This window comes from Clarias gariepinus, unplaced genomic scaffold (genome assembly GCF_024256425.1).
Source record: "Clarias gariepinus isolate MV-2021 ecotype Netherlands unplaced genomic scaffold, CGAR_prim_01v2 scaffold_38, whole genome shotgun sequence".
Taxonomy (NCBI): Eukaryota; Metazoa; Chordata; class Actinopteri; order Siluriformes; family Clariidae; genus Clarias; species Clarias gariepinus.
This window is the reverse complement of record NW_026521005.1, coordinates 66,878-91,572: the sequence shown is the minus strand read 5'-3', so window position 1 is coordinate 91,572 and position 24,695 is coordinate 66,878. Positions and strand designations below refer to the sequence as shown.

At 45.2% G+C, this 24,695-nt stretch overlaps 1 protein-coding gene across 4 annotated transcripts; it reads right to left on the bottom strand.

Moving 5' to 3' along the window:
• Positions 1 to 133: 133 nt before the first annotated feature.
• On the bottom strand, positions 134 to 23,526 carry plekha1b (pleckstrin homology domain containing, family A (phosphoinositide binding specific) member 1b). Of its 4 annotated transcripts, none has more exons than XM_053490999.1 (13): positions 23,381 to 23,526; positions 20,174 to 20,334; positions 19,149 to 19,205; positions 18,125 to 18,170; positions 16,293 to 16,390; positions 11,401 to 11,529; positions 10,911 to 11,048; positions 9,359 to 9,427; positions 6,560 to 6,624; positions 6,346 to 6,409; positions 6,119 to 6,208; positions 4,701 to 4,771; positions 134 to 2,101 (listed from the first exon to the last, which is right to left on the bottom strand). In XM_053490999.1, exons 2-13 carry the CDS (start codon positions 20,312 to 20,314, stop codon positions 1,888 to 1,890), a joined length of 1,182 nt encoding a protein of 393 aa, XP_053346974.1. In that variant the 5' UTR covers positions 20,315 to 20,334; positions 23,381 to 23,526; the 3' UTR covers positions 134 to 1,887. The 4 variants fall into 4 exon arrangements, with proteins under 4 accessions (XP_053346974.1, XP_053346976.1, XP_053346973.1 ...); XM_053491001.1 differs by having other exon boundaries at positions 4,731 to 4,771; XM_053490998.1 differs by lacking the exon at positions 4,701 to 4,771 and having other exon boundaries at positions 23,367 to 23,526.
• Positions 23,527 to 24,695: the final 1,169 nt, after the last annotated feature.

Below are 24,695 nucleotides of genomic sequence, written 5' to 3'. Positions count from 1 at the left end.
AAGTGGTGGTAGACCCTTGGGTAGTGGCAGCTTCAGAGGGTGTGGCAGTGTTGACTCGCAAGAGGAAGGATTTTCATTGCTTAAAGAAACTTATAAAGATATTAGCAGGAGACAAAAGACAAGACACGCAGTGCACTATTTAAAATTGGTCAGTTTTAATTTTTAAACTCTTTCACATAATAAATAAATGCACACGATTTACAAATGTCAGGTTCACAACTCGAGAAATCTAAATTAGCTTGTAGTCACAAGGAAACTATGCAGGCACTTAACAGCGGACTTGTGTGGCGCGGTCGACGGGTGAACCGCCACCGCGGTGCAGAGCGACAGAAGTTCCGTCCCGTCAGGTAAAAATCTTTACAAAAACAAACAAACAATTCTGACAAAACTACAACATAAAGACGCTGGTCCTGGGCGGGGTGGAGCGGTTATTAAACGATTACGGGATCAAAACAACGACTAACGTTAGTGTGGAGTTAGTGTGCTCTTATTATTAACAATACGCTAAGCAGAGTGTACAGTCGCTCTCCTCCGGCGTCAGATCGACAGTTTCAGGGGAAGCGGTCCGTCCGTCTGTCTGTCGTAACATCAGGACTCACAAGGTTCAGCGGGATGTGTGTCTTCACCGCTCTCCAGACCTGTAAAAACTCATCATCACATTTAACTGGGTTTAATTCTATACGTGTATTTATAAATTTAGTTTCACATGAACGGAGCTCGTCTGTCGAGTCCGGATGAGAGCGCCGTACCCGAAACGTTGCCGTGTTAGGTTGGGGGGGGGGGGAGGGCTTCCAGGCGTGGGGCGCGAGGCGTTCACTATACATACACAACTGTCAATCATTCCAGACAGATGTGTTCATCATCCCAGTTGTGTTCCTGGTGAGTGTCGGAGTGACGACACCTGGCAGGTCCGAGGCGTCACCGTGTAAAGCTCTCAGTGTGATTCTCTCCAGCGACGGCGCCATGACGTTACCCAGCACCTTGCACAGGCGTGGTCACGAGCTCACCGTACGGAGCAGATGTGCGTCCTGGTGCTTTTCACGAACACCAGAAGAAAAAAAAAAACCTGACAAAAACAAACAAAAGTGTTTGTCCTTTGATTCTGCTCTAAAATAAATTCTATAGTTACAGTCAGTGTGCGTGTGTATGTCCAGATCTTTAAATAAAACAACGTCTTCTCCAAAATATTTTTATCTTACAGGTAGTGGTACTGACTTGTTGGAGATTTGATGCGACATGGAAACTCTCACATTGAACGTCCTGAAACATTAAAAACTAAATAAAATGATTTAAGAGAAGCAGAAAACGGCGCCCCATTCAGTTTAACAGGGAGAACTGCAACTGAATGTATTAGGAGGCAAAAAACACCAGGACAGGAAGAAACCTATCTGTACCCCATGAGAGAGAAGGTGTAGAGGAAAAAAATTAATCATTTAATTTCGTTCCAAAGTCTCCGTTGTCGAGTCTTCGGTTCTGAAGCCGTTTCGTTCGGTCTGGTGAGGAGTTTGTGCTTAAAATGGGAGGGGGGATAAACAAACGTTTTCAGGTCAATCCCTCGCAAACTGTCTTCACCAGAAGGCGCGTGTGTCTGGGGGCGCTGATCAGAAAACCCCCGGAGGTTTAAATCCCGCGTGTTGTGTGAGTCCCTGTGTGTCCTCTTACAGTTCTGATTGTGTTACCGTGTCCACTTTGTGCTGCACATACAGACCGGCGGCCGTCTGGAGCGCGCCGGTCAGTCTGCGCCGTGTTGTGTCTCGGTGTGGGCGTGGCTCTGGGTTTCATTCTACACCTCCGTAATTTGCATTTCGTCCGAGTCGTTAACGGCAGCGGGGCAGATCTCTGGGCTGTTCCTCCGCTCCCAGGGCGACGCCGCCTCGCCGCTATCGCTTACTTGAAGAAAAGGCGAGGAGCCTCCTGGAGCGACAGCCGTGAGCGCGGGCTGCCCCGCAGGAGGCCGCTGAGGTCCGGCTCGTCCCACGCCATGCTGATGGCCCGCTGGGAAGGTGCATTCTGGGAAGTGGAGTTCGGCGGAGATGGGTGAGCGAGGGACTGGGGGGCCTTGCTCGCTGCAGTAAAAGACGGAGCCGTGCTCACGACGCTCCTGTACAGGGGAGGGAGCAGAAGGGGGAGAAAAGGAAAAGAAAAAAAGAGAAAAGAAAATAACAACAATAATTCAGTCAGTGATAAAACACACGGTAACGTTTCTATAATCTGCTCAGGCAGGAAGTGAAGCTTCAGAGCTAACAGCAGCTTTAGGAGAAAGCAGAAGCTTAGTGGCAGCTCAAAGTGCTGGTTTATGTTTTGAGAAGTGGCAGCTACAGCAGCAGGGGAGTGGCAGCCACAGAGCTAGTGGCAGGAGAAGCTTAAGGAGTGGCAGCTTCGGTGGTAGTGCTGGTGTAGCGTGAGGAAAGCATACGCTGGTGCTGTTAAAGCTCAGGAAGGGGCAGCTTCATTATCAGTGCTGAAGCTCAGAGAACGGCAGCGTCAGGAGCAGCGGCAGCTTCAACTACGACAGAGTGATGTGAAGCAGATCTTATTATAATTATAATAATAATATTGATGATCATCTGCATTCAGATGAGTGAAGCTCAGTGCGAGGCCTGAAAGTAGCAGGCTGAAGTCTTTAAAAGGAAGAGTTAGAAGGAGACGGGGGTTTAGTCAAACCCAGGCTTTCAGACGTGTGACGAGGGGATAGCGCACATGCAGATAAAGTGAAAACGTAGCGCAAAGCCATTAAGGGTTACCGCTAGGTTAACGCGTTAGCATTGCCGGAAGTGAACTACGAACATCATGAGACACATGTATATATGTATATATTAACGGTTATATAAAACTTAAACCACTAATGGCTGAGTGTGCAGCGTGAACAGGATGGTGTGCTCGGGGTGAATGATGACAGAAGCTGAGGATCACAGGGAGAGAAAAGGAGAAGATCGTTCCACACCCGGGGCTCGTCCTACTACGACTACTAGAGGACACGAGGCGGTACCGTACCAGTGAATTAAAACACTCCGCGCATCCGGACAACACACAACTAGAGAACACACACACACAGCCAGGTGTGTGTGTGTGTGTACGACACTACACAGACGAGTGTACGGCGAGCAGCAACTACACCATCCAGTCGATAAAATACTCTATTTACACCATTATTGTAAAACTATTTACACCTCTTTAACTTAACACAATCACACGTCCACCTTATCACTACATCAGTATTCTGTAAAATGTGATATAAGATTATAAACAGTAAGTGGAAGAGGAACAAGACTTCTTATTTTTAAACTGTCCGTTTTCTTTTTTTTTTTATTAAACCAGAAGCATAACTTCCCTTTCACTTCTGGAAACAGAGAGAGAGAAAAAAAAAAAAAAAAAAACACACACAAACCCTCGGCTCCTGCAGGAAATTTAAATATCATTAAGACTTTATGTAGATCTATAAGATCTCTCTTAGGGATATTCCCAGAGTGCTGATAACAGACAGTAACAGCACTGTGAGGTGTAACTCTGTGTATGAGTGGGCGTGTCCCAGGTGTTGTCCAGTGGTTAATGACACTACCTGTGTGTCTCAGCGTGGGTGAGAGTAGGTCTGTACGGTCCGCAGTACTGAGGAGAGAGCAGCTGTCTGACTAAACCCACATTCACACCCAGTCACAGAAGCACTTTCAGTAAGAACACACATCTGATAACGTTATGGCGTCTTAAACAACACGCCGTCTCTGCACTAATCACTTCTAAGTCCTTCTCAATCGCCTCTGTGAACGCTTAGCTACAAAGCTAACTAGCATCTAACACAAGGCTGAATCCCAAATTCCTCTCTAACCCCTGATCAAGGGCACTACTTGGTGTGTGGAACAAGGGGGTTTGTAGTGCACTAGCTCTCCATTTAACACTACTTGGGATTCGACCCCAGAACCCGGAGGCTAGACAAGTTTCATGTGTAAAATGTGTAATGTAATAAGAAGAAAGAGCAGCGTTTGATAAGGGGCCGAAGCACCAAAGGTAAAGACAGAGCTCCGTACTGGAACTGTGTGTTTTCTTCTCATTAAATTAAAACATCTTACACACATAATTCGGTAACAGCACCTGAACCTGAGAAGAGAAATCTGACAGTCAGCAAGAGCTTCTTATCCTCCTGTCCACGACCCCCACCCATCCCCCGATCACAGCTCGTGGATATATTTATATTTTTATCATCACCACGAACTGGGAAGGTGTTTGTAAAAAAACACAAATATAATATTTTGAACATCATGTAAAAGTTTCTGCTAAAATGAAAAATGAAGACAGAAAGGAACACGGAGCCGTCTGCTTTTCCTTTTAGTCTGAGAACAAACAGCTGTGATGGAGAAATGCTGGAGAAGGAGTGAGACTGATGGGTTGATTGACAGATGGATGGATGGATGGATGGATGGAAGTGTCAGTGTAAGAGAGCAGCGCTCACGGCGCAGCATGGCACGTGACACGGCGTCGTGGATCAGAAGTCATTCAGGCGTGACATGAGAGTGGATTTTAGTCAGTCTGTTTGCTTTTGGTATTTTCTGTGGGTTAAAAAAGCAGGGAAGCGGAAAAAAAAAAAAAAAAACTAATCAGATCTAATAGATCTATGGAAGCTCTACTGCGTTATACTCGGAGCTGGGATGCAAACAAACAGAGGAAGGGAAGGCCAGGGGGAGGTGGGCTGCGATCTCAACACATACGTGCTGCGTTCGCCACTGCGGGACGTATACCTCTGAATACAAGGGTTCGAGAACCTTCTGGCCTGACGCATCTGCAACAACATAGCGCACAGCTTGATTAGGAGACAGAGAGGGACAGAGAAAGAAAGACAGAGAGACAGGGGGGAGAGAAACAGAGAGGGAGGAAAGAGAGAGAGAGAGAGAGAGAGACAGAGAGACAGGGGGAGAGAGAGACAGAGAGAGAGACAGGGGGGAGAGAGACAGAGAGACAGGGGGGGAGAGAGAGAGACAGGGGGGAGAGAGAGAGACAGAGAGACAGGGGGGGAGAGACAGGGGGGGGAGAAACAGAGAGGGAGGAAAAAGAGAGAGAGAGAGAGAGAGAGAGAGAGAGACAGAGAGACAGGGGGAGAGAGAGAGAGAGAGAGAGAGACAGACAGACACAGAGAGATAAACGGACGGAGACAGACAGACAAAAACAGACAGAGACAAAGCGTATATATGCTTTTTTTAAATTAATTAATTTATTTAATGTAACATTTTAATAATGTCCACGAGTCTCACTTTATGTTTGACTGAATGTCTGCACACTTTTATTTTACGTACACTTATTTTATACAACACTTTTTTTTTTTACTCTCTACTCCTGTTATTATTCTGTTATTAACGAGTGTAAATATTCGTCACGCCGATAGAGACCCCTGGATCATGAATCTCAATAAGGGACTAAGACATCAGCTCTCCAACTATGTGGACGCTGTTGTAAAAAGTCTGGTTTATTCGGCAGTGTTAATGACAGAATATTAAATTTAATCTCGTCTCTCTGGTCTAACAGCGCGTTATATAACCGAAGCGCTGGAGTTAGCCACGTTAGCTGAACAGTCTGATTTAGTTTGTTGTATTGGGGATCAGCTGCTGAGGTTTATGTTGAAGACGTCTGTACTGTAGGACGACGCTGTCGTTTCGACCGCTACATATCGTCAGGAGTTGGTGTGTGTTCTAGAGGTCGGTACCTGAGCGTGCTCATGAGTAAGTGAGCTTGGACTGGATCAGACACCAGGACGAGTATCAACACATCCCGGCTTTACTCGTCTATAACCTCTGATGCAGTATGAGCATCACACACACACACACACACACACACACACACACACACACACACACACACACACCACATCACCACATCACCACATCGAGCTCTGGAACCTCCAGAAGTGTTGGAGCTGGGGTATTATTCCGGGTATTATTCCGTGTTTGCACGTGTTCACGTGTCTAGCTATATAAATGAGGCGGTCCTCAGCTTTACCTGATAAATATGAGCGGTTTATTCACGTCTCAGGTAAGGAGAGATCGCCATTAACCTGTAGGCACTTTTAAATTTCAGATAATCCAGTCAGGAAGCGCTAACGAGGTGTGACTGAGGAGGGGTGTGGGGTATGTACCGAGGCAGCGGAGCGGCCGGGGCCTCGCTGAGCTACGATCGCTCCTGAAACGGCCTTGATCCAGTTGTGCATCTCCTCCGGGCTGTCAGTCTAATAATGAAGTGAGAAAAAATAGTGTCAGGGTAGAAGAGATAGAGCCAGATCCTCTGCTTATGCTGTAGTTCCTCATTAGACAGACTGAGGTGCTGATTGTGAGATTAGAACCCAACCCCTCCTCTCCCCCTCACCTGAATGTAAAACGTTCTTGAGGTAGTGACGAGCTCAAAGAGGTTATCCCTCATCAGCAAATCACTGAGAGAGAGAGAGAGAGAGAGATTACATCACCTTCTCAAGACACTCTCTTGCACACACACACACACACCTACATGCGCGCGCACACTCGCACACACACACTGACACAGATGCACACACACTCGCACTTCCCCCAGGTCTGACACTGACCTTTGTTTACACTCCTGGACTTTAGTTACCTCCTTCAGGGGAATAACACGCAGCGGCTCTCTCTCCTAAAAATAAAAGACAGAGGAAACAGGAAGTTGTATGGGGAACGGATTAATATAGGCACGTGTGTTTAAATACATCTCTCTGGACCTGGGTCCGGTCCAGTCCTGAGCTTATGGGTTTACTGCGTCCTGCTGGTTCCACACACACTCTGATTCACCCTGCCTGAGTGCACCATGCTCTTAGGAACACTCAGAGTCTCACACACAGCTTTACTCCGTCTGCCAGGTCCACACACACACACACACACACACACACACACACGACCTGGTCACGGAGAGTGCTCCCTCACAGACAGTCAGATCAGTGTCCTGTTTCACGTGTGTATTTTGTTGGACTCTCCACAGCAACATACAGAGATGTTTCTTACTCTATTCATTTACAGACTGATAAAAACTGATTTTACAAACCACTCGACTTGTGTCAACATCCCTGCACGTGTGTGTGTGTGTGTGTGTGTGTGTGTGTATATACGAGATTAAATTCATTAGACGTCTTCTACACTTTCAGCCAATCATCACATGAGCAGAAACTCAACAGAATGACTGAAGGTGATTATGTTATTACATCTGCATGTGTGTGTGTGTGTGTGTGTGCGTGTGTGTGTGTGCGTACACATGCCACATCACTAACCATTATAGCTTTAAAACTCAAATATATTTATATATCTAATATGTGTAACCATACACAGCTCTAATGAGTTTAACTCCCCTGTGAAGGGCAGGAACCAGAGGCCTTGTTAACTCCACAGAATCTCTTTATCCCACTGAGATATCTACAGACTTATGAACATTTGAGTTACGAATTTCCGCAGATACGAACAAACTGCTATTTATAAACATTAACAGATGTGAACAAATCGCGGAAGTAGCTCACGTGTTTCGTACAAACAACAGACACTGCAGTGCACCAGATTCCAACATTTACAATTATAAACAATATTCTCAGTGTATAAGTGAATGTATAAAAAGTCTGGTTAATTATATATGTGTGTGTGTGTGTGTGTGTGTGTGTGTGTGTGTGTGCATGTGTGAGTCAGCCTCACCGGTTTCAATAAATCAGTTCAGGAGAGCAATGATAAAAACTGTCTGTCCTGATGGTCAATAATCTAAATTTCATAAATCCACAACAAAACAGAGTCCACGGGTGACCGTCCAATGCTCCGCGAGGTTCCACGCGGTCCACAAGCTTCCATGAGAACCGGCCAAAATAATAAACATGTTGAATTTTTCACACGGAAAGATTTGCCGTACTGACGAGCATCACACGAAACCGCGCTGACTCCATGTGGGTGAGATGGGTGTAAGACTTACTTTGTTGGACTTACAAACAAATCCAACTTATAAACAGGACGGAACGTGTGTGTGTGTGTGTGTGTGTGTGTGTGTGTGTGTGTATACATATACATACATTACAGAGTCAGTCAAAAAAAATGGCTACACTTCAGGAAAAGAAAAATTCAAGAATTAAAACTTATAATAAAAAAAGAAATATAAATAAAAGAAATAAAAAAAATACAATAGAAAATTACATTTAACTAGGATTAAATTTAGCTAATAAAAAACTTGTATATTTTAATACTAAATTTATCGCAAAATGTTACATATTTGTATACAGGATAAAATTATTGGTATTATATTAATATATTATACATCATACTATTATATTATACCCTGAAGTGTGTATACATTCTTTTGGCTGACTCTGTATATACACACACACACACACACACACACACACACACACACACGTGACTGTAGGGTTGATTTAAATGCAGGAATGTTCACTAATGATCTGTAAATGCAGCTTCAGTCTGTGAATGAATGTAAATATAATAAATATTTCTGTCTATTTGTGGAGAGTCATTTATACGTACTTTAACTGGTATTTATAGTTTGTGTGTGTGTGTGTGTGTGTGTGTGTGTGTGTGTGTGTGTGAGTGTGTGAGTGGTGTGTGTGTGTGTGTGTGTGTGTGTGTGTGTGTGTGTGTGTGTGGTGTGATCAGACCCCAGTGTTTCCTAATTGTCACTGTCGCAAAGCAGCTTTAAACAATTAAAATGATGGAGGTGTGTGTGAAATGTGTAGGAATCAAAATGTCTTATAGGTGTCTGTGTGTGAGGAGAGAGAGTGTGTGTGTGTGTGTGTGTGTTTGTAGACTGACGGCAAAAACAATCAACTTATCTCTTCTGAATACTTGTGTGTGTGTGTGTGTGTGTGTGTGTGTGTGTAAGCAATGACAAGCTCTGACCTGTAAACTACAGACTATAACACACACACACCAACCAGGAGGAATGGAATTCACAACACGTATTCCAACATGCTGGAACAGCAGACTGGCTAAACACACACACACACACACACACACACACACACACACACGGATGGCAGCACGTACACAGCTTCAGACCAGTTCCAGTGAGACAGTAACAAGTGTAGAGAAGTGTTAGTCTGAGTGTTAGTCTGAGTGTTAGGTCTGAGTGTTAGGTCTGAGTGTTAGGTCTGAGTGTTAGGTCTGAGTGTTAGGTCTGAGTGTTAGGTCTGAGTGTTAGGTCTGAGTGTTAGGTCTGAGTGTTAGGTCTGAGTGTTAGGTCTGAGTGTTAGGTCTGAGTGTTAGTCTGAGTGTTAGTCTGAGTGTTAGTCTGAGTGTTAGTCTGGCTCTGTGTGTTTCAGAAAGAAAGAGAGAGACAAAAAAAAATACGAAAGAGGGAGAGAGAGAGAGAGAGAGAAATAAAAACTCACCAGGTCTGACTTAAAATAACTGATTGCGTTGTCGTCCAACATGAAGTATCGTCTCTTCCAGTTTTTCATCTGAAGAACACACACACACACACACACACTACATTACTTTACTAGTTAAATTACACACACCTCAGAACTGTAAAAAAAAAATGAATGACCTTGTAAAGGATCAGTAATTAATAAGACGGTTATGTATCGCTAACCCTAGGAGAGGAGACGAGAGACTCTTATTAGTGTTTTATTTCACATTTGGTCGTCTAGACGCTGGAGAAACCCCGTGTCTCAGACGCTAAGATCAACTACATGCAGGTGATTTTAATCATCTGAACCAGCCGAGTCACGTGTGTAACCCGACTCTGAGAAGACGAGATGAGGAGAGATGAGATGAGGAGAGATGAGACGAAAACGTGAGAATACACAGATGTAGGAAGATGAGAACATGGGGAGATGACATGAGAACATGGGGAGATGAGAACATGGGGAGATGAGATGAGAACATGGGGAGATGACATGAGAACATGGGGAGATGACATGAGAACATGGGGAGATGAGAACATGGGGAGATGAGAACATGGGGAGATGAGATGAGAACATGGGGAGATGACATGAGAACATGGGGAGATGAGATGAGAACATGGGGAGATGACATGAGAACATGGGGAGATGACATGAGAACATGGGGAGATGACATGAGAACATGGGGAGATGAGAACATGGGGAGATGAGATGAGAACATGGGGAGATGAGATGAGAACATGGGGAGATGAAATGAGAACATGGGGAGATGAAATGAGAACATGGGGACATGAGAACATGGGGACATGACATGAGAACATGGGGACATGAAATGAGAACATGGGGAGATGACATGAGAACATGGGGACATGAGAACATGGGGACATGAAATGAGAACATGGGGACATGAAATGAGAACATGGGGAGATGACATGAGAACATGGGGAGATGAGAACATGGGGAGATGAGAACATGGGGAGATGAGATGAGAACATGGGGAGATGACATGAGAACATGGGGAGATGACATGAGAACATGGGGAGATGAGATGAGAACATGGGGAGATGACATGAGAACATGGGGAGATGACATGAGAACATGGGGAGATGACATGAGAACATGGGGAGATGAGAACATGGGGAGATGAGATGAGAACATGGGGAGATGAGATGAGAACATGGGGAGATGAAATGAGAACATGGGGACATGAGAACATGGGGACATGACATGAGAACATGGGGACATGAAATGAGAACATGGGGAGATGACATGAGAACATGGGGACATGAGAACATGGGGACATGAAATGAGAACATGGGGACATGAAATGAGAACATGGGGAGATGACATGAGAACATGGGGACATGAGAACATGGGGACATGAGACAAATACGAGGACTTAATGAAAGGAGAAGAGAGAGGAAATGAGGAGATTAAGTCAGAAGATGAGGATCTGAAGAGCTGAGGAGTAAATCCTGACGTAAGTTTTGGCACCCGGTGAATGGAGCCGGACATTAGGGAGTGTGTGTCGACTCACCACCGCGCCCTGTTTGACACAGAAGCCGGCCTTCACCACAGACTGGTCCTGGGCGGCTCGGCTCAGGTAGTACGGCGTCTGGGGGTGGGGCTTCCTCAGCGCCCCTCTCTCTGCCCCATTCTGCCCCTCGCCCTTCTCCTACACACACACACACACACACACACACACACACACACACACACACACACACACACAACCTTCAAGACATTTATTTTTATTTTTTTGTTTTCAGGATGAGCTTTAGACACGCTGAAAGTTACAAACGTTTAACACACACACATAAGCTTGTTTAATTAACACACAATAAGAAGTGTGTGTGTGTGTGTGTGTGTGTACACACGCTTCAGCAAACACACAGAGCAGGAGAACATTATTCTGTTTTGTTGTAAAGAGAGCAGACTTTATCTCCTCAGAGTCCCTGTCTCCTGCGTCTCACACCTCTGCTGTAGATGAACCACGGTTCCTCGAGCTCAGGCGTCACTACACTGACCTGCGTGGTGGTGATGATGGGAACTCCTCCGATGATCTCCGTCTTGTACGAGACCTGCTTCATGGCACCCAGAACCTCCACGCAGGCCTCGGCCGGGTTCTGCCCGCTCTGATCAGATGATTTGGGCACCTGCAGAACACAGAGACAGGATTAAGACACGCCCAACACCCGGCAGCCTTAAGGGGTAAGTTAACTACCGTTACCCGTGACCAGCGGGGTGCGAGTTTCAATCTCAGAACCTGCCCTAACCTCAGTGTCAAAGTCTTGGTTTGAATAAAACATTGCGGTTATGGGAAGCTACTGAAGGTACTGAAGGTAGGAGGGGCGAGGGGCGAGGGGCGCTTTCTAAATCAACAGCTCATTCGCAGGGTGACATCACGAGATTCCGTTATCGAAGCATTAACGTTTATAGTGACGAGGCGACGCCCTCCGGATCAGTAGTGAGGAATTACAGCCCCGTGGACGAGTCTTTTACACACCGCGTTTATGGGCCTGCGTTCCTCTGGAGCCCGAGGGACAGAGTGGAAGTTTACAAGAGCCTCTGTGTGTGTGTGTGTGTGTGTGTGTGTGTGTGTGTGTGTGTGTGTGTGTATATGTGTGTGTGTGTGGGGAGGCTTTTTTCCCCCCTCTGACTAATTTCAGGAGAATGGTTACAGTGTGAAAGCACAGACAATAAGAGAGGGAAAAAAAGCAAAAAGAAAAAAAGGCGAGTGACTCAAAAGAGGAAACGAAGAGCAACAAGAAATCAGAGCAGGAAAAACGTCGACAGGTTTTTTTTTTTTTTTTACAGAAGGCAATGGGCTTTTTCCTGCCTGTCGTGACAACTGTACACACTGCGCGCGTGTGTGTGTGTGTGTGTGTGTGAAGGGTGTGGAGAGACACATCTGTTGCACAGACTGCCTCAGGGAGGGGAAAAAAAAGACTAGAGGACGAGAGGAGAAATTCCCACTCTGTGTTCTGGAAGCTTCTGATCCTCGGCGAAGACAAACTTCTAATCTGAGAAAATCCCTCTCACACGGCGTGACCATCAGATTAGATCAGATCTCCTGATTACGCGTCTCTGCGTATTGTTTGTCGTCTGTTAATGAACGACCCGCGCTGATTCTCCCTTTCCGCCTCCGTGTGGCGTGTTCCCTCCTCACTGAACGAACTAGAACTAGAAGAAGAAGAAGAAGAAGAAATCCCCCGACTCTCCTTCTCACTTAGAAAAATAGCTTCGAGGACTTTTAGATCAGATCTTGTACACGGTCAGGTCAGTGTTTATCACACTGTGGTTGCTTGGTAACAAAACCATTAAAAATATATATATATATTTCTTACTCCGAGAAAATAAAGAGACGCTGGTGACGGGGGGACGTTTACAGCTGCTGTAGTGTAAGTGATAACAGGAACATGACGCTGACGCTAAACACACTGGAGATAAATATAACTGCTGTAGCGTCAGGAATAAACCAGCTTGTGTCTGATTGGCTGATTCCTGCAGCACCGCCCCTGTGTGTCCCCACTCTGACTTCACTAGGACAGGGAGGGGAACAGGTCAGGAAGTGCGGGGTAAAAGGGCGGGGCACAGTGCTCTGACACACACACACACACACACACACACACACACACACACACAGGATCGATAATGAGCTTTTATCAGGCTGTGATGAACCCAGCAATCACATTAACCCACTTCCACTGCACTCTAAACCACCGCCAATCATCCTACAGCCATCTCACTGTCATACCTGCCTCAGACTCTTACCCCCCTGTCCTACTCCCATCACCTACCTACCCTACCATGACGTGTCCTGTCTGTCTGTTTATCAGATGAACATGTGTGTATTTAATCTTAAACTGAATGATATTTATACAGTAGTGTGTTGCTGTTAAAAAGAAAACAATCAACTCCATGGTGCTGTAATGGAGCAGAGCTGCTGATTTTTTTAAAGTATTCCTCTTATACTCTAGCTACATGCTGTAAAAACATCACTCTGGACTTTTATGTGTTTATAATTACATGTAATAATGTGGAATGTTGGTGAAACCGGTGAGTTCTTGTTCAGACGTTACAGCAGAGACTCAGTGAAGACAGGACGAAGGAAAAGGGTGGAAACGTTGCGTTCTCGATCACGTGACGTCCCTTTATACGACACTCGCCCTTAAAGCACGCTGCTAAGCTCGCTAACCTTTAATGCAAATCACTCACTGATCTGATTCACTCAATCACACTGACACGATTCGCTCACCAACATTCAATTCGATTAAATTTTATTTGTACAGCGCTTTTAACAATTGACATTTTCGCAAAGCAGTTTTACACAATCAAAAGGAATCAATATGACTTCAAAAAGACCCATCTCTCCATCGCTGTCTGATATACAGCACAGTTGTTTAGGTTCTGTCACCTGACAAAACAGGATAAACACATGCCATTTAAACAGCAATCATTTTATTTCACTTTTTCTGAGTCTTAGTGTGCAAATCTCGAATCAAATCATTAATGTTTGCCAAGTCAGTGAATGCATTTTAAAAATTATTTGTGCGAAGCGGATTGTCTATTGGTGAACCGTCAACAAAATTCTAGTCATGGCAATTTTACTATGTAGCACATCAATTTCTTTCACAAGACTGATTTCTGACAAATAGTCGTCATTAGATTAGGAGAACTGACAGGGATCATATTTATACTTTTACATTTAGCTGTTTAATCTGCTGTTATTTTTAAGTCCGTATTCACAGACTGTAGCCTGTCCTGCTATAATGAATGTGAGTCAAAGCGGTAAAAAAAATAAAAATAAATAAAACTAGCATTAACGTTAACTGTTGTCGTTACTTTGATGGACTTTGATAGATTCACTAGCGAACTTACAGTGACTTACACTTTTCTTTAAAAAAAAAAAAGCTTCTTATGTCCAGCTTTTTTTTCTCTTTTTTTTGCTGCCGCCATCCTCACATGTACATCACCCAACACACCTTCTTGCAAGGAAAAAAAGTGCACTTCATTTGGTGCTGCTTGTATCTGAACGCAGCCATAGGCTCTCACATGAGAGCAGGGAAAGGCACAGCCAATCAAAATGTTCATATGTGTTTAGGGGGCGGGACGACTCAAGGAGAGAACGTGATTTATCCCTTTCTGCGTGTCTAGGTTAATGTTGACAGCACGATTTTTTTTAAGTGGATTAAATTATTGGTGGGGACATTTTAATGGACGGAGGATATTGGTGGGGACACATCCCCTCCGTCCACCCTAAATCTACACCCCTGGCAATAACGTTCTTTTCATGCAACATGGGGTTAAAATTTAGTAAAGACGAGCTCTTTTTGGCGATAGTGTATGCCGTGTTAAACCAGTTCTGCCAACTGCGCGGGACGGCTGGCAGTATCCTGACGATTAAAAGCCTCAACGATCGAACCTGTTGAAACTAAACTTTTTGCTACACACTTGTCCCTACATTTCTTGTGTTTGACACTCTCACCGTGTTTGACCAAGCTCTCGCGCTTAAAGTGCGTAGATTCAGTGGTGAACGCTGTGTTACCTGCAAACTCCGTCCCACAGGTTTTACAGTGAATGCAGTGCATAGAGCCATTTTCACAGCGGAGCCACTCGAAGTCTTTCAGCCAATCCCTCCGAAAACTGTACACCACCTTTTCGGCTGGTGAATAAACATTCACTACATCACTATAATCCAGGTACACTATCATCCAGCGCCCTTATTTGTAACATTATGTGGTTTGCAAAATATATCAGTCAGTGTTCTTTTCATTTTCCCTCTTCTTCACCTCTTTAAATTGAAATTTCCCCGCTGTAGTTAGCGCCGTTACCTGACTGAATGATTGACAGCTACTGTATTATTAACCAATCTAAAATCTCAACGGCAGAACGTCATCGTATCATCATTCAGCGCACAGAACACATACATACTGTCATCGTATTAATCTGTTTAATTTGTAGAGAAATTAAAACAGGTCGCACGGCAACAATTACATGCACTCGCACCAATGCTCCCAAATATATGTTGAGGTCGCATAGATGAAATTTCGGGAGCATATGCGACCAAAATGGTCGCAATTTCGAGCCCTGCACTCGAATACAATTCACTTAACGATATGATTCACTCAGTCAGAAACTCATTCACGATTGAGGTTTACGATCTCATACGTTACGATCTCTTCATTAACAGATACGTGTCACTTTCTGATTTAATTCACACTCTGCTCTGATTCACTCACTCATACAGCAGTGCCTCGGCGTACGAGTTTAATCTGTTCTGGAGGACAGTTCTTAAGGGGAAACGTTGTAATGTGAAACGGATTTGTTCATAAATAATGTAAATGCATAAAAAATCTGTTCCAGTCACCCAAAAATATTACCAATATTGCCAATTTCCAACACTATAATCATATCTTTACTTGTAAAAGCAATTAAAGAAAGACATGTAAATGAAGTAAAATCTAAAATAAACAGACATTAAACCCCACTTAACTTTAATTTATGATTCCTCTCGGCACCGGCTGCTTTTCCTCACACCACCGGCCTTGATAACATTCTCTGGACCTGCGGTGCTACAGTACGTCTTCACTAAATCTTACACTAAACTACGTAAACTCCCTTCACTTGGCTTTACGCTGAAGCAAACGAGTGTTGAACGTCTCGCGCGACTTCGGTTCGGCCACCCGTATGCCAAAAACACGTCACATGATGAAGCAAAATTCGACAAAATCTCAGAGCTTAATGTTGGTGAGGCGGGGCGTTTGTATAGCGAGGTACCTCTGTGTGACTCCCTTACTGATAAGATTCACTGATTCATTGATTCAATATGATTCACTCATTTCATAATACAGATCAGTCACTCCTACAAGACACCCGTTAACTGAACCTCTTAAGACACACACTCCTCCTCACTCACCGTGATCTTGGTGGCGTTGTTGAGCACAGCCACCCACTCCACCAGGTCCTGCTTATCGTTGGCCTGCAGGTAGAACTTCCTCATTCCTGCGTTGATAACTGGAGGGGAAGAGAGAGGGAGAGAGAGTGTGTGTGAGAGGTAATCAGAGCAGCAGTTACACAACCCTGCCTCTATCTCACACACAGCATTTACAGAACCAGATGAAAAGGTCTGTGCACAAACACCACCCTGAGTGAAGTGTGCAGATTGACAGCTCAGGTGTGTGGGACGAGCAGGTACGTGTCCAGGGTACGGCTTTTTAAACACACCATGAAGTTTATTAAAACTCGTCAGTGTCAGTTACAGTCAGTACGAATGTGTTTAACCAGCTTATTCAGCGTTATTTTATTACCTTACCTACCGTCAGTTTACCTTAAACGTCAGAACTGGAGAGAGGAGGGGCTAATACCGCGCTCAACTGTCCACTGGCTACATCCTCCGCTTTATTCTATTAATACACCAACGCGTCTCCTGAACTAAACACTCGCGTAATCCGAAACAGGAAACTGTTTGGCTGGGAATCAACTGCAAAGCCTGAGTCACCTCAGTCTACATGAATTACTGCATGTACACACACACACACACACACACACACACACACACCCTTAAAGAACTGGGTCACGGCACTGAAAAGCTCGCCCTGTTGAACCCTTATCGCTTGTGTTTAACCTTTTATTTCTAAAGATAATCAAATAGATGTGAATATTTAATAAGAATCTATAAACACTCCCGAGGAGTTTCGGATCTGAACTTCAGCATCCTGTGTGGAAGTCAGCAGCTCCAGGGAAAGGTCAACGTAAGGTCAGGGAACTGTTTCCTGCTATTGAGAGCAGGACGGTCCCTCCGGAGCGTGCGTGGTAAACCACAGGGGTGAGGCTCCCGAATACCTGCTGACTCTAAACTGTACTGTCGACTCATTACGCCTGTACGATTCACTCACTCACTGATATGATTCTCTCTCTAGTATGATTCATTCATTTATATGAATCACTTACTATGACTCATTTACTCATTCGATTCACTCTTCAATATGAATGAATCACTGTCATGATTTGTTTATTCACTGACACAAATGACTCTCTGATATGATTCACTCACTGTTATGATTCATTTATTCGCTGACACAAATGACTCTCTGATATGATTCACTCACTGTTATGACTCATTTATTCGCTGACACAAATGACTCTCTGATATGATTCACTCACTGTTATGATTCATCCATTCACTGACACAAATGACTCCTTGATATGATTCACTCAGTTATGATTCATTCATTCACTGACACAAATGACTCGCTGATATGATTCACTCACTGTTATGATTTATTCATTCACTGAAACAAATGACTCCCTGATATGATTCACCCACTGTTATGATTCATTTATTAACTGACACAAATGACTCTCTGATATGATTCACTCAGTTATGATTCATTCATTCACTGACATAAATGACTCCCTGATATGATTCACCCACTGTTATGATTCATTCATTCACTGACACAAATGACTCCCTGATATGATTCACTCACTGTTATGATTCATTTATTCACTGACACAAATGACTCTCTGATATGATTCACTAACACGTCCCCTCACTGGTACAGCTCACCCATATGACACTTACTCACTGATAAAAGCAGGCTTACCTTACACGACTCCTCAGAAGGTAGGTGTGTGTGTGTGTGTGTGTGTGTGTTGTGTCCTGTGATGGACTGGGAAGTTTGTTTCTTAGCCTAATATAGACACTTTCCCAAATAAAACGTTAAACAGAGAGAATAAACGTCTCACCGAAGCAGAACTCCGCCTTGGGTCGCAGTTTAGTCGCATCGCTGACCTGCAGCAGGAACGACATCAATACACACTTTATTAACAAATTACACTTTAATCAACACGCAGAAATCGTAAGGAGAGAGAGAGAGAGAGAGACATAAGAAAGACAAGAGAGAGAGACAAGAGAGAGAGACAAGAGGGAGAGACAAGAGAGAGAGGGAGACAGAGAGAGACAAAAGAGAGAGGGAAACAAAAGGGACAGGGAGACGAGAGAGAGGGAGAGAGACAGGAGAGAGGGAGGGAGACAGAGGGAGACAGAGAGAGAGAGAGACAGAGGGAGAGAGAGACAGAGGGAGAGAGAGACAAGAGACAAGAGAGAGAGACGAGAGAGAGAGACAAGAGGGAGAGAGAGAGAGGGAGACAAAAGAGAGAGGGAGACAGAGAGAGACAAAAGAGAGAGGGAGACAAAAGAGAGGGAGACGGAGAGAGACAAAAGAGAGAGACGAGAGAGAGAGACAAGAGGGAGAGAGAGAGAGGGAGACAAAAGAGAGAGGGAGACAGAGAGAGACAAAAGAGAGAGGGAGACAAAAGAGAGGGAGACGGAGAGAGACAAAAGAGAGAGGGAGACAAAAGGGACAGAGAGACAAGAGAGAGAGGAAGAAAGACAGAAGAGAGAGAGAGGGAGAAAGAAAGACAGATACAGAGAGAGAGATAAGAGAGACAAGAGAGACGGAGGGAAAGAGAGAGAGAAAGTGAGGGGGGAAAAGAGAGGAAGACAGAGTTGAGAGAGAGGAGGGGAGAAAGAGAAAAAGACAGAGAGAGAGAGAGGGGGGAGAAATAGAGAAAGAGAGAGAAAGAGGGGGGGAGAAAGAGAGAAAGACAGAGAGAGAGAGAGAGGGGGGGAGAGGGGTGGAGAAAGACAGAGAGAGAGAGAGAGAGGGGGGGTGGAGAAAGAGAGAGAGAGAGAGGGGGGTGGAGAAAGAAAGAGAAAGAGAGACAGAGGGAGACAGAGAGAGACTTGAGAGAGAGAGAAGGTGTTGACCTTGGAGATGTACGTGAGCTTCAGGGAGCCGACACACGGGGTTCCTTCTGGAAGGTTCTGCAGAGAGACAGAATAAATTATCTACTATAACTAATCAATGTGTTTATTGTTTATTAATAACGAGAATAAGGAGTGTGAGTGTCAGTACGTGACTCAACTCCTCCCCTCTCACACACACACACCCCTAAATTAATCAATAAATCATTAACTCCTTTCTTAATTATCCCTCACTTCCTTTGATCTTTCCTTTTTACTCCTTTCTTTCCTTCTGTTCTACCACATTTCTTCACCTCCGCTCACTGGGCCGCTCTTCCTTCACTCCTTCCTTCTCTCTCTCTCCTTCACTCCTTCCTCCTCTCTCTCTCTCCTTCACTCCTTCCTTCTCTCTCTCTCCTTCACTCCTTCCTCCTCTCTCTCTCCTTCACTCCTTCCTCCTCTCTCTCTCTCTCCTTCACTCCTTCCTCCTCTCTCTCTCTCCTTCACTCCTTCCTCCTCTCTCTCTCTCCTTCACTCCTTCCTCCTCTCTCTCTCTCCTTCACTCCTTCCTCCTCCTCTCTCTCTCCCACTCCTTCCTCCTCTCTCTCTCTCCTTCACTCCTTCCTCCTCTCTCTCTCCCACTCCTTCCTCCTCTCTCTCTCCTTCACTCCTTCCTCCTCTCTCTCTCTCCTTCACTCCTTCCTCCTCTCTCTCTCCTTCACTCCTTCCTCCTCTCTCTCTCTCCTTCACTCCTTCCTCCTCTCTCTCTCTCCTTCACTCCTTCCTTCTCTCTCTCTCCTTCACTCCTTCCTCCTCTCTCTCTCTCCTTCACTCCTTCCTCCTCTCTCTCTCCCACTCCTTCCTCCTCTCTCTCTCCCTCACTCCTTCCTTCCCTCTCTCTCTCTTTCACTATTTTCCTTCCTTGGTTTATTTAAAGTTTGTTCCTTCTTCATGGACGAGGATGAACAGGTAGGAGAACTCCGCCTTCAGACTACAGCCATGCGCAGGGTATAAGGAGTGTGTGTGTGTGTGTGTGTGTGTGTGTGTACCTGCGGGTTGTCCATGTACCACACCAGACTCCCCTCCATGGTGTCCAGGATAAAGTAGCGGCGCAGGAACTTGCCGCTGTTCTCATTTTCCTCGATGTCCAGGAAGCCACAGATGCGGTTCTGCCGATCCACATAAGGCATCGCTGGGTCTGAGCATCACACTGAACACACACACACACACACACACACACACACACACTTAAGAACAAGGAGAGTACAGAAAAATCATGACATTCAACAACAACAACCTCTCTCTCTCTGTGTGTGTGTGTGTGTGTGTGTGAAAGAGAACACAACAGCCTCCTCACATCAGGAACACACTCTGCTTTTACACTCGCTCTCCATCACAATACCAGGAACCAGAACCACACATGTGGGAGCGGAGCCACCCTCCCGTTCATACAGCGCGCACACACACACACACACACACACACACACACACACACACACACACACACACACACACTCCATTCACAATTCATGTCCTGTCTCCTCGGTTTAGAGGAACACTGGGTCTGTACAGTCTCCGCCTCCTAAAGCGAGATTGTTCCACAGATGCACCGGAGTGCCCCGCCCCTCCATACACACACACACACACACACAGTCAGAATAATGACCAGGGACCCGACCCCATGTCCACTGTCTCCTTGTGTGCCCTTGTGTTCTAGTCCTTTCCAGCCTGTGCGCTGCACCCTACCCCTGGGTGGCACTATCGCTCTACAGGATTCACCCTCCTCTGAACAGATTGTTACATTAGTGTGACTGACAGGTTGTGGAGCTGCGAGTGTGTCGGGTTACATGTGTGATCTCTCACACACTCACACTCTCCTCCACCCTGACTCTGTGGGACACGCCAGCAAGGGAAAAACCATCAACCTCAGGATACAAACGATACACCATAAACCATCATCATCATCATCATCATCATCATCGCACTAATCTGTCTGCCTCGGACACTCTCACCTTCTCTGCTGCTCGAGCGCATTGTGAAGTTTGCAGCGTGTGTGTGTGTGTGTGTGTGTGTGTGTGTGTGTGTGTGTGTGAGAGCGTGCAGAAGGAAGCGAGAGAGAAGTGTGGGTTTACCAAGTGAGCACAGGTGGACTGAGTTTGCTCTGTGTGTGTGTGTGTGTGTGTGTGTGTGTGTGTGTGTGTGTGTGTGCACTCTGCACTGCAGAGAGACGAGTATGCACTGCACTCACACACCGTCTCAGTCAGGGGCTGGAAAGTACCGAACTACGTGTTCTCCTGTTACAGTACTCAGGTACATACGTCACTATATTCACACATACAGTCAGGTTCAGAAGTATTGGGACAGTGAGACAGCGTTGGTGTGTGTCTGTGTGTGTGTTTTTCTCACCGCAGTGGATCTGAAACTAACTGATGAGTATGTGAGTTGGCCTGGTGGGAGACCATGCCAGTGAGACACCCCTCCCCCCCAGACCATGCCAGTGAAGCCCAATGCCAACGTGCCAGGTCATTGTTTTATTATCTTATGTCACCCTAAATCCCGTAACAGTCAGATGCTACACTGTAATACCAAATAACACCACAAGGTGTACCTTCCTTTTCGTCGTGGTTGACTAGTTCTTGTTGCTCCGATGGCGCTCTGATCATCTCCTCGTAATCAACTTGTTATAAGCAGCAAACATATTCAATTCTACGTAACACTGTGTTGTTCACGTTATACATAAGTCCTTTTACCCTGTTTTTTTATTTGTGCAAGTTATTAAAAAACAAAAAAATTGACAATTTTGTAAACAGTCATACAAAGTCAGCCAGAAAGTCAGATGCGACACAGGAAATAAAAAACAAAGATTTTAGCATGTGCACGCGTAACCTCCATCTGTCCTCCTGTCGCCGCGTACACAGTAATGCTAGTGTTTACAGAAATAAAAAAGATGTAGGTGTATCACTGTCCAAACACTTATAACCCCTTACGGTATCTAAGTGAGCCCTGCTACAGGATGACGCATTTTGCTTTGTTGGTTAGACACCTGAGCGCGCCGGATGAGGCGTCAGGTGGAGGACGAGGTGGAGAGCCGTTAGCGGCGGTTCTGTGGGTGAGCTGTGTAAAGAATAAAGGTGTGAATGATAGAGGTGTGTTTATTTTCTCTCTCCACACTGCAGACAAGCCAAAACACACACACACACGGAGCAAACATGACACGTCTTATCTTCACACCATCATGCGCTTGATTCGTTTTCAGTTTCTTCTTTCGGACGCCATCGGACACAGGAACGCGCGGCAAAACGCTGATAAATAAAAAGAAAAGATAAACAGCATCGACTCAGACGCCAAGTCCAGCGACAAAAAGGACGAAGAAGAAAACCATGAGCTGTTCATTTATCGACATTCAACTCATAGTCAGTCCTGACAGCTGATTGGTCGGAAGGTGTGCAGACGGCGCTCTGAGAGACGCTGATGGACAGGAAGGAGCTCCGTGCCTCTCCTAAAGACATTACCGTCAGGGCTGAAACCTGAGAGCGGACCTGTAGGACGTCTTAAACACATTTCTCACAGCTTAATGCACATCACACGGTGTTCGGACGCGCACGCCCGGGAAACCGTCTGGAGCCTAGACGTGGTGCGTTGAGCTCGGAGACGACCTCCCCGTCGGAGGTTCACTCGCGTGAGGGAGTCCCCTGATCAACGATATTACCCACAATGCCGTGCTGGTACTGAGGCGACAGTGATGCGGCGGCGCTTTAGTCTTCCCGTCTCTGGACTGTAGCACCTGCAATGCATGATGGGCCTTTTTTTTAGCGCAAATCTGACTCACAACGCATGCGTGGGAATTTTCCCGTCCCTGTATGACGTCATTGTGGGAGACTTATCCAGGTGGAACAGGTCACACACACACACACACACACACACACACACCTGGCACCAGGTGAGACTGAGGAGGCGCAGAGGAGTGTGAGGAGACGAGTGTGTGTCACAGCGAACCTTCCCCTTAATGTGCGTTACACACACACACACACACGCGCGCGCGCGCAGTGCCCTCGGTATAGCCGCTGTAGTGAACAGATAAAGCGCGCGCGCGCGTGTGTGTGTGTGTGTGTGTGACCCCGGGCACACCCAGCAGCCGAGCCCAAGTGTGTATTAGCGAGCTTAGCCTTTAGCGCTCCTACGCTAGTTACAAGAGATGAGCTAAAGCTAACAGCGCGGACACACACACACACACACACTCACCGGAAATGACTTACAGAGTTTATAAATCCTGAGTGAAGCCGCTCCGCGTCGTGCTGGGTCTGTGTGTGTGTGTGTGTGTGTGAGAGAGAGACTCTCAGCCCATCTCCAACACAAACTTCCGACTCCGAGCCTGAGTTACCTCCAGCTACCTCACACACTCTCTCACCGCGCAGGGGGCGGGGCGTGGAGGGGCGGGGCCGCAGAGCCTCACGGGAAATGTAGTCCCTGAGAAACAAAAACAGGAACAAGACAAGCGTGGATAAAACTGTTTTATTATGAATCACTTTATTCCATTCATCTATCTATTATCTATAAAGCGGACAGGGTGTCAGGCCACACACACACACACACACACGCAATGTGGGCGCTAATCAACCTCATGTAAAAGTCCCTGGACTGTGGGAGGAAACCAGTGTACCCAGAGGAAACCCACCAAGCCGCTGATATTTATCATATAAATCATTTACATTTACAGCGTTTGGCAGACGCCCTTATCAGAGCCACTTTTATCTCATCATACAGCAGTAGGGGGTTAAGGACCTCATTCGGCTCAACGGCCCAACAGGGGCAACTTGGTGGTGGTGGGGTTTGTATATATATATATATATATAAAATTATAAAAAAAATATAACTAATTTCGTTGTAAGATGAATTAAAAGAAGAAGCTTGTTATATGTTGTTGTGTCTGTTGCGCCTCGATACACTTACCGGATAGAATACCCGGGAGAGACTGACTAACACACACGCAATAATTATTTTTCCTTTTAATTCTTTAAATCTCAAAACTTGACAGTTCGATCACTCTTCCTTTAAACCTAACTATAATAAAAATATATTAAAAAATGTATATATATATATATATATATATATATATATATATATATTTTTTTTTTTTTTTTTTATTATTATTATTTTTTTTTTTTAAATAAAAATAGTTATTTTTTTAGCAGAAAGTTTTTTACACTTATACACACATTAAATATATATTCAAAAGAATGTGCGTATTTTGAGCGTGTGTACTGTAAAATGTAAAAAATATATATTTTTATTTATTACTGTATTATTCATATTATTATTAAGTTAGATCCTCCTAAAGGCCTTTCCAGTGCCACTCCGCACTCCGGCTCAGTAGGTGGCAGTACAAATGAAGCTGTTCTGCCCAGAACCCAAAACACCAACGAAGAAGCGCTCGAGACGCGCTAAACCCAGAGCAGCAATGGCGCCGCTGTACGTTAAAAGTCTGGCGCTCGTGACGTGGAGAGGAGAGTTCTAAAGAGATTTTCTTTGAAGTGATTCTGAAATGAACATGAATGAACCGTTAAGGTTTTA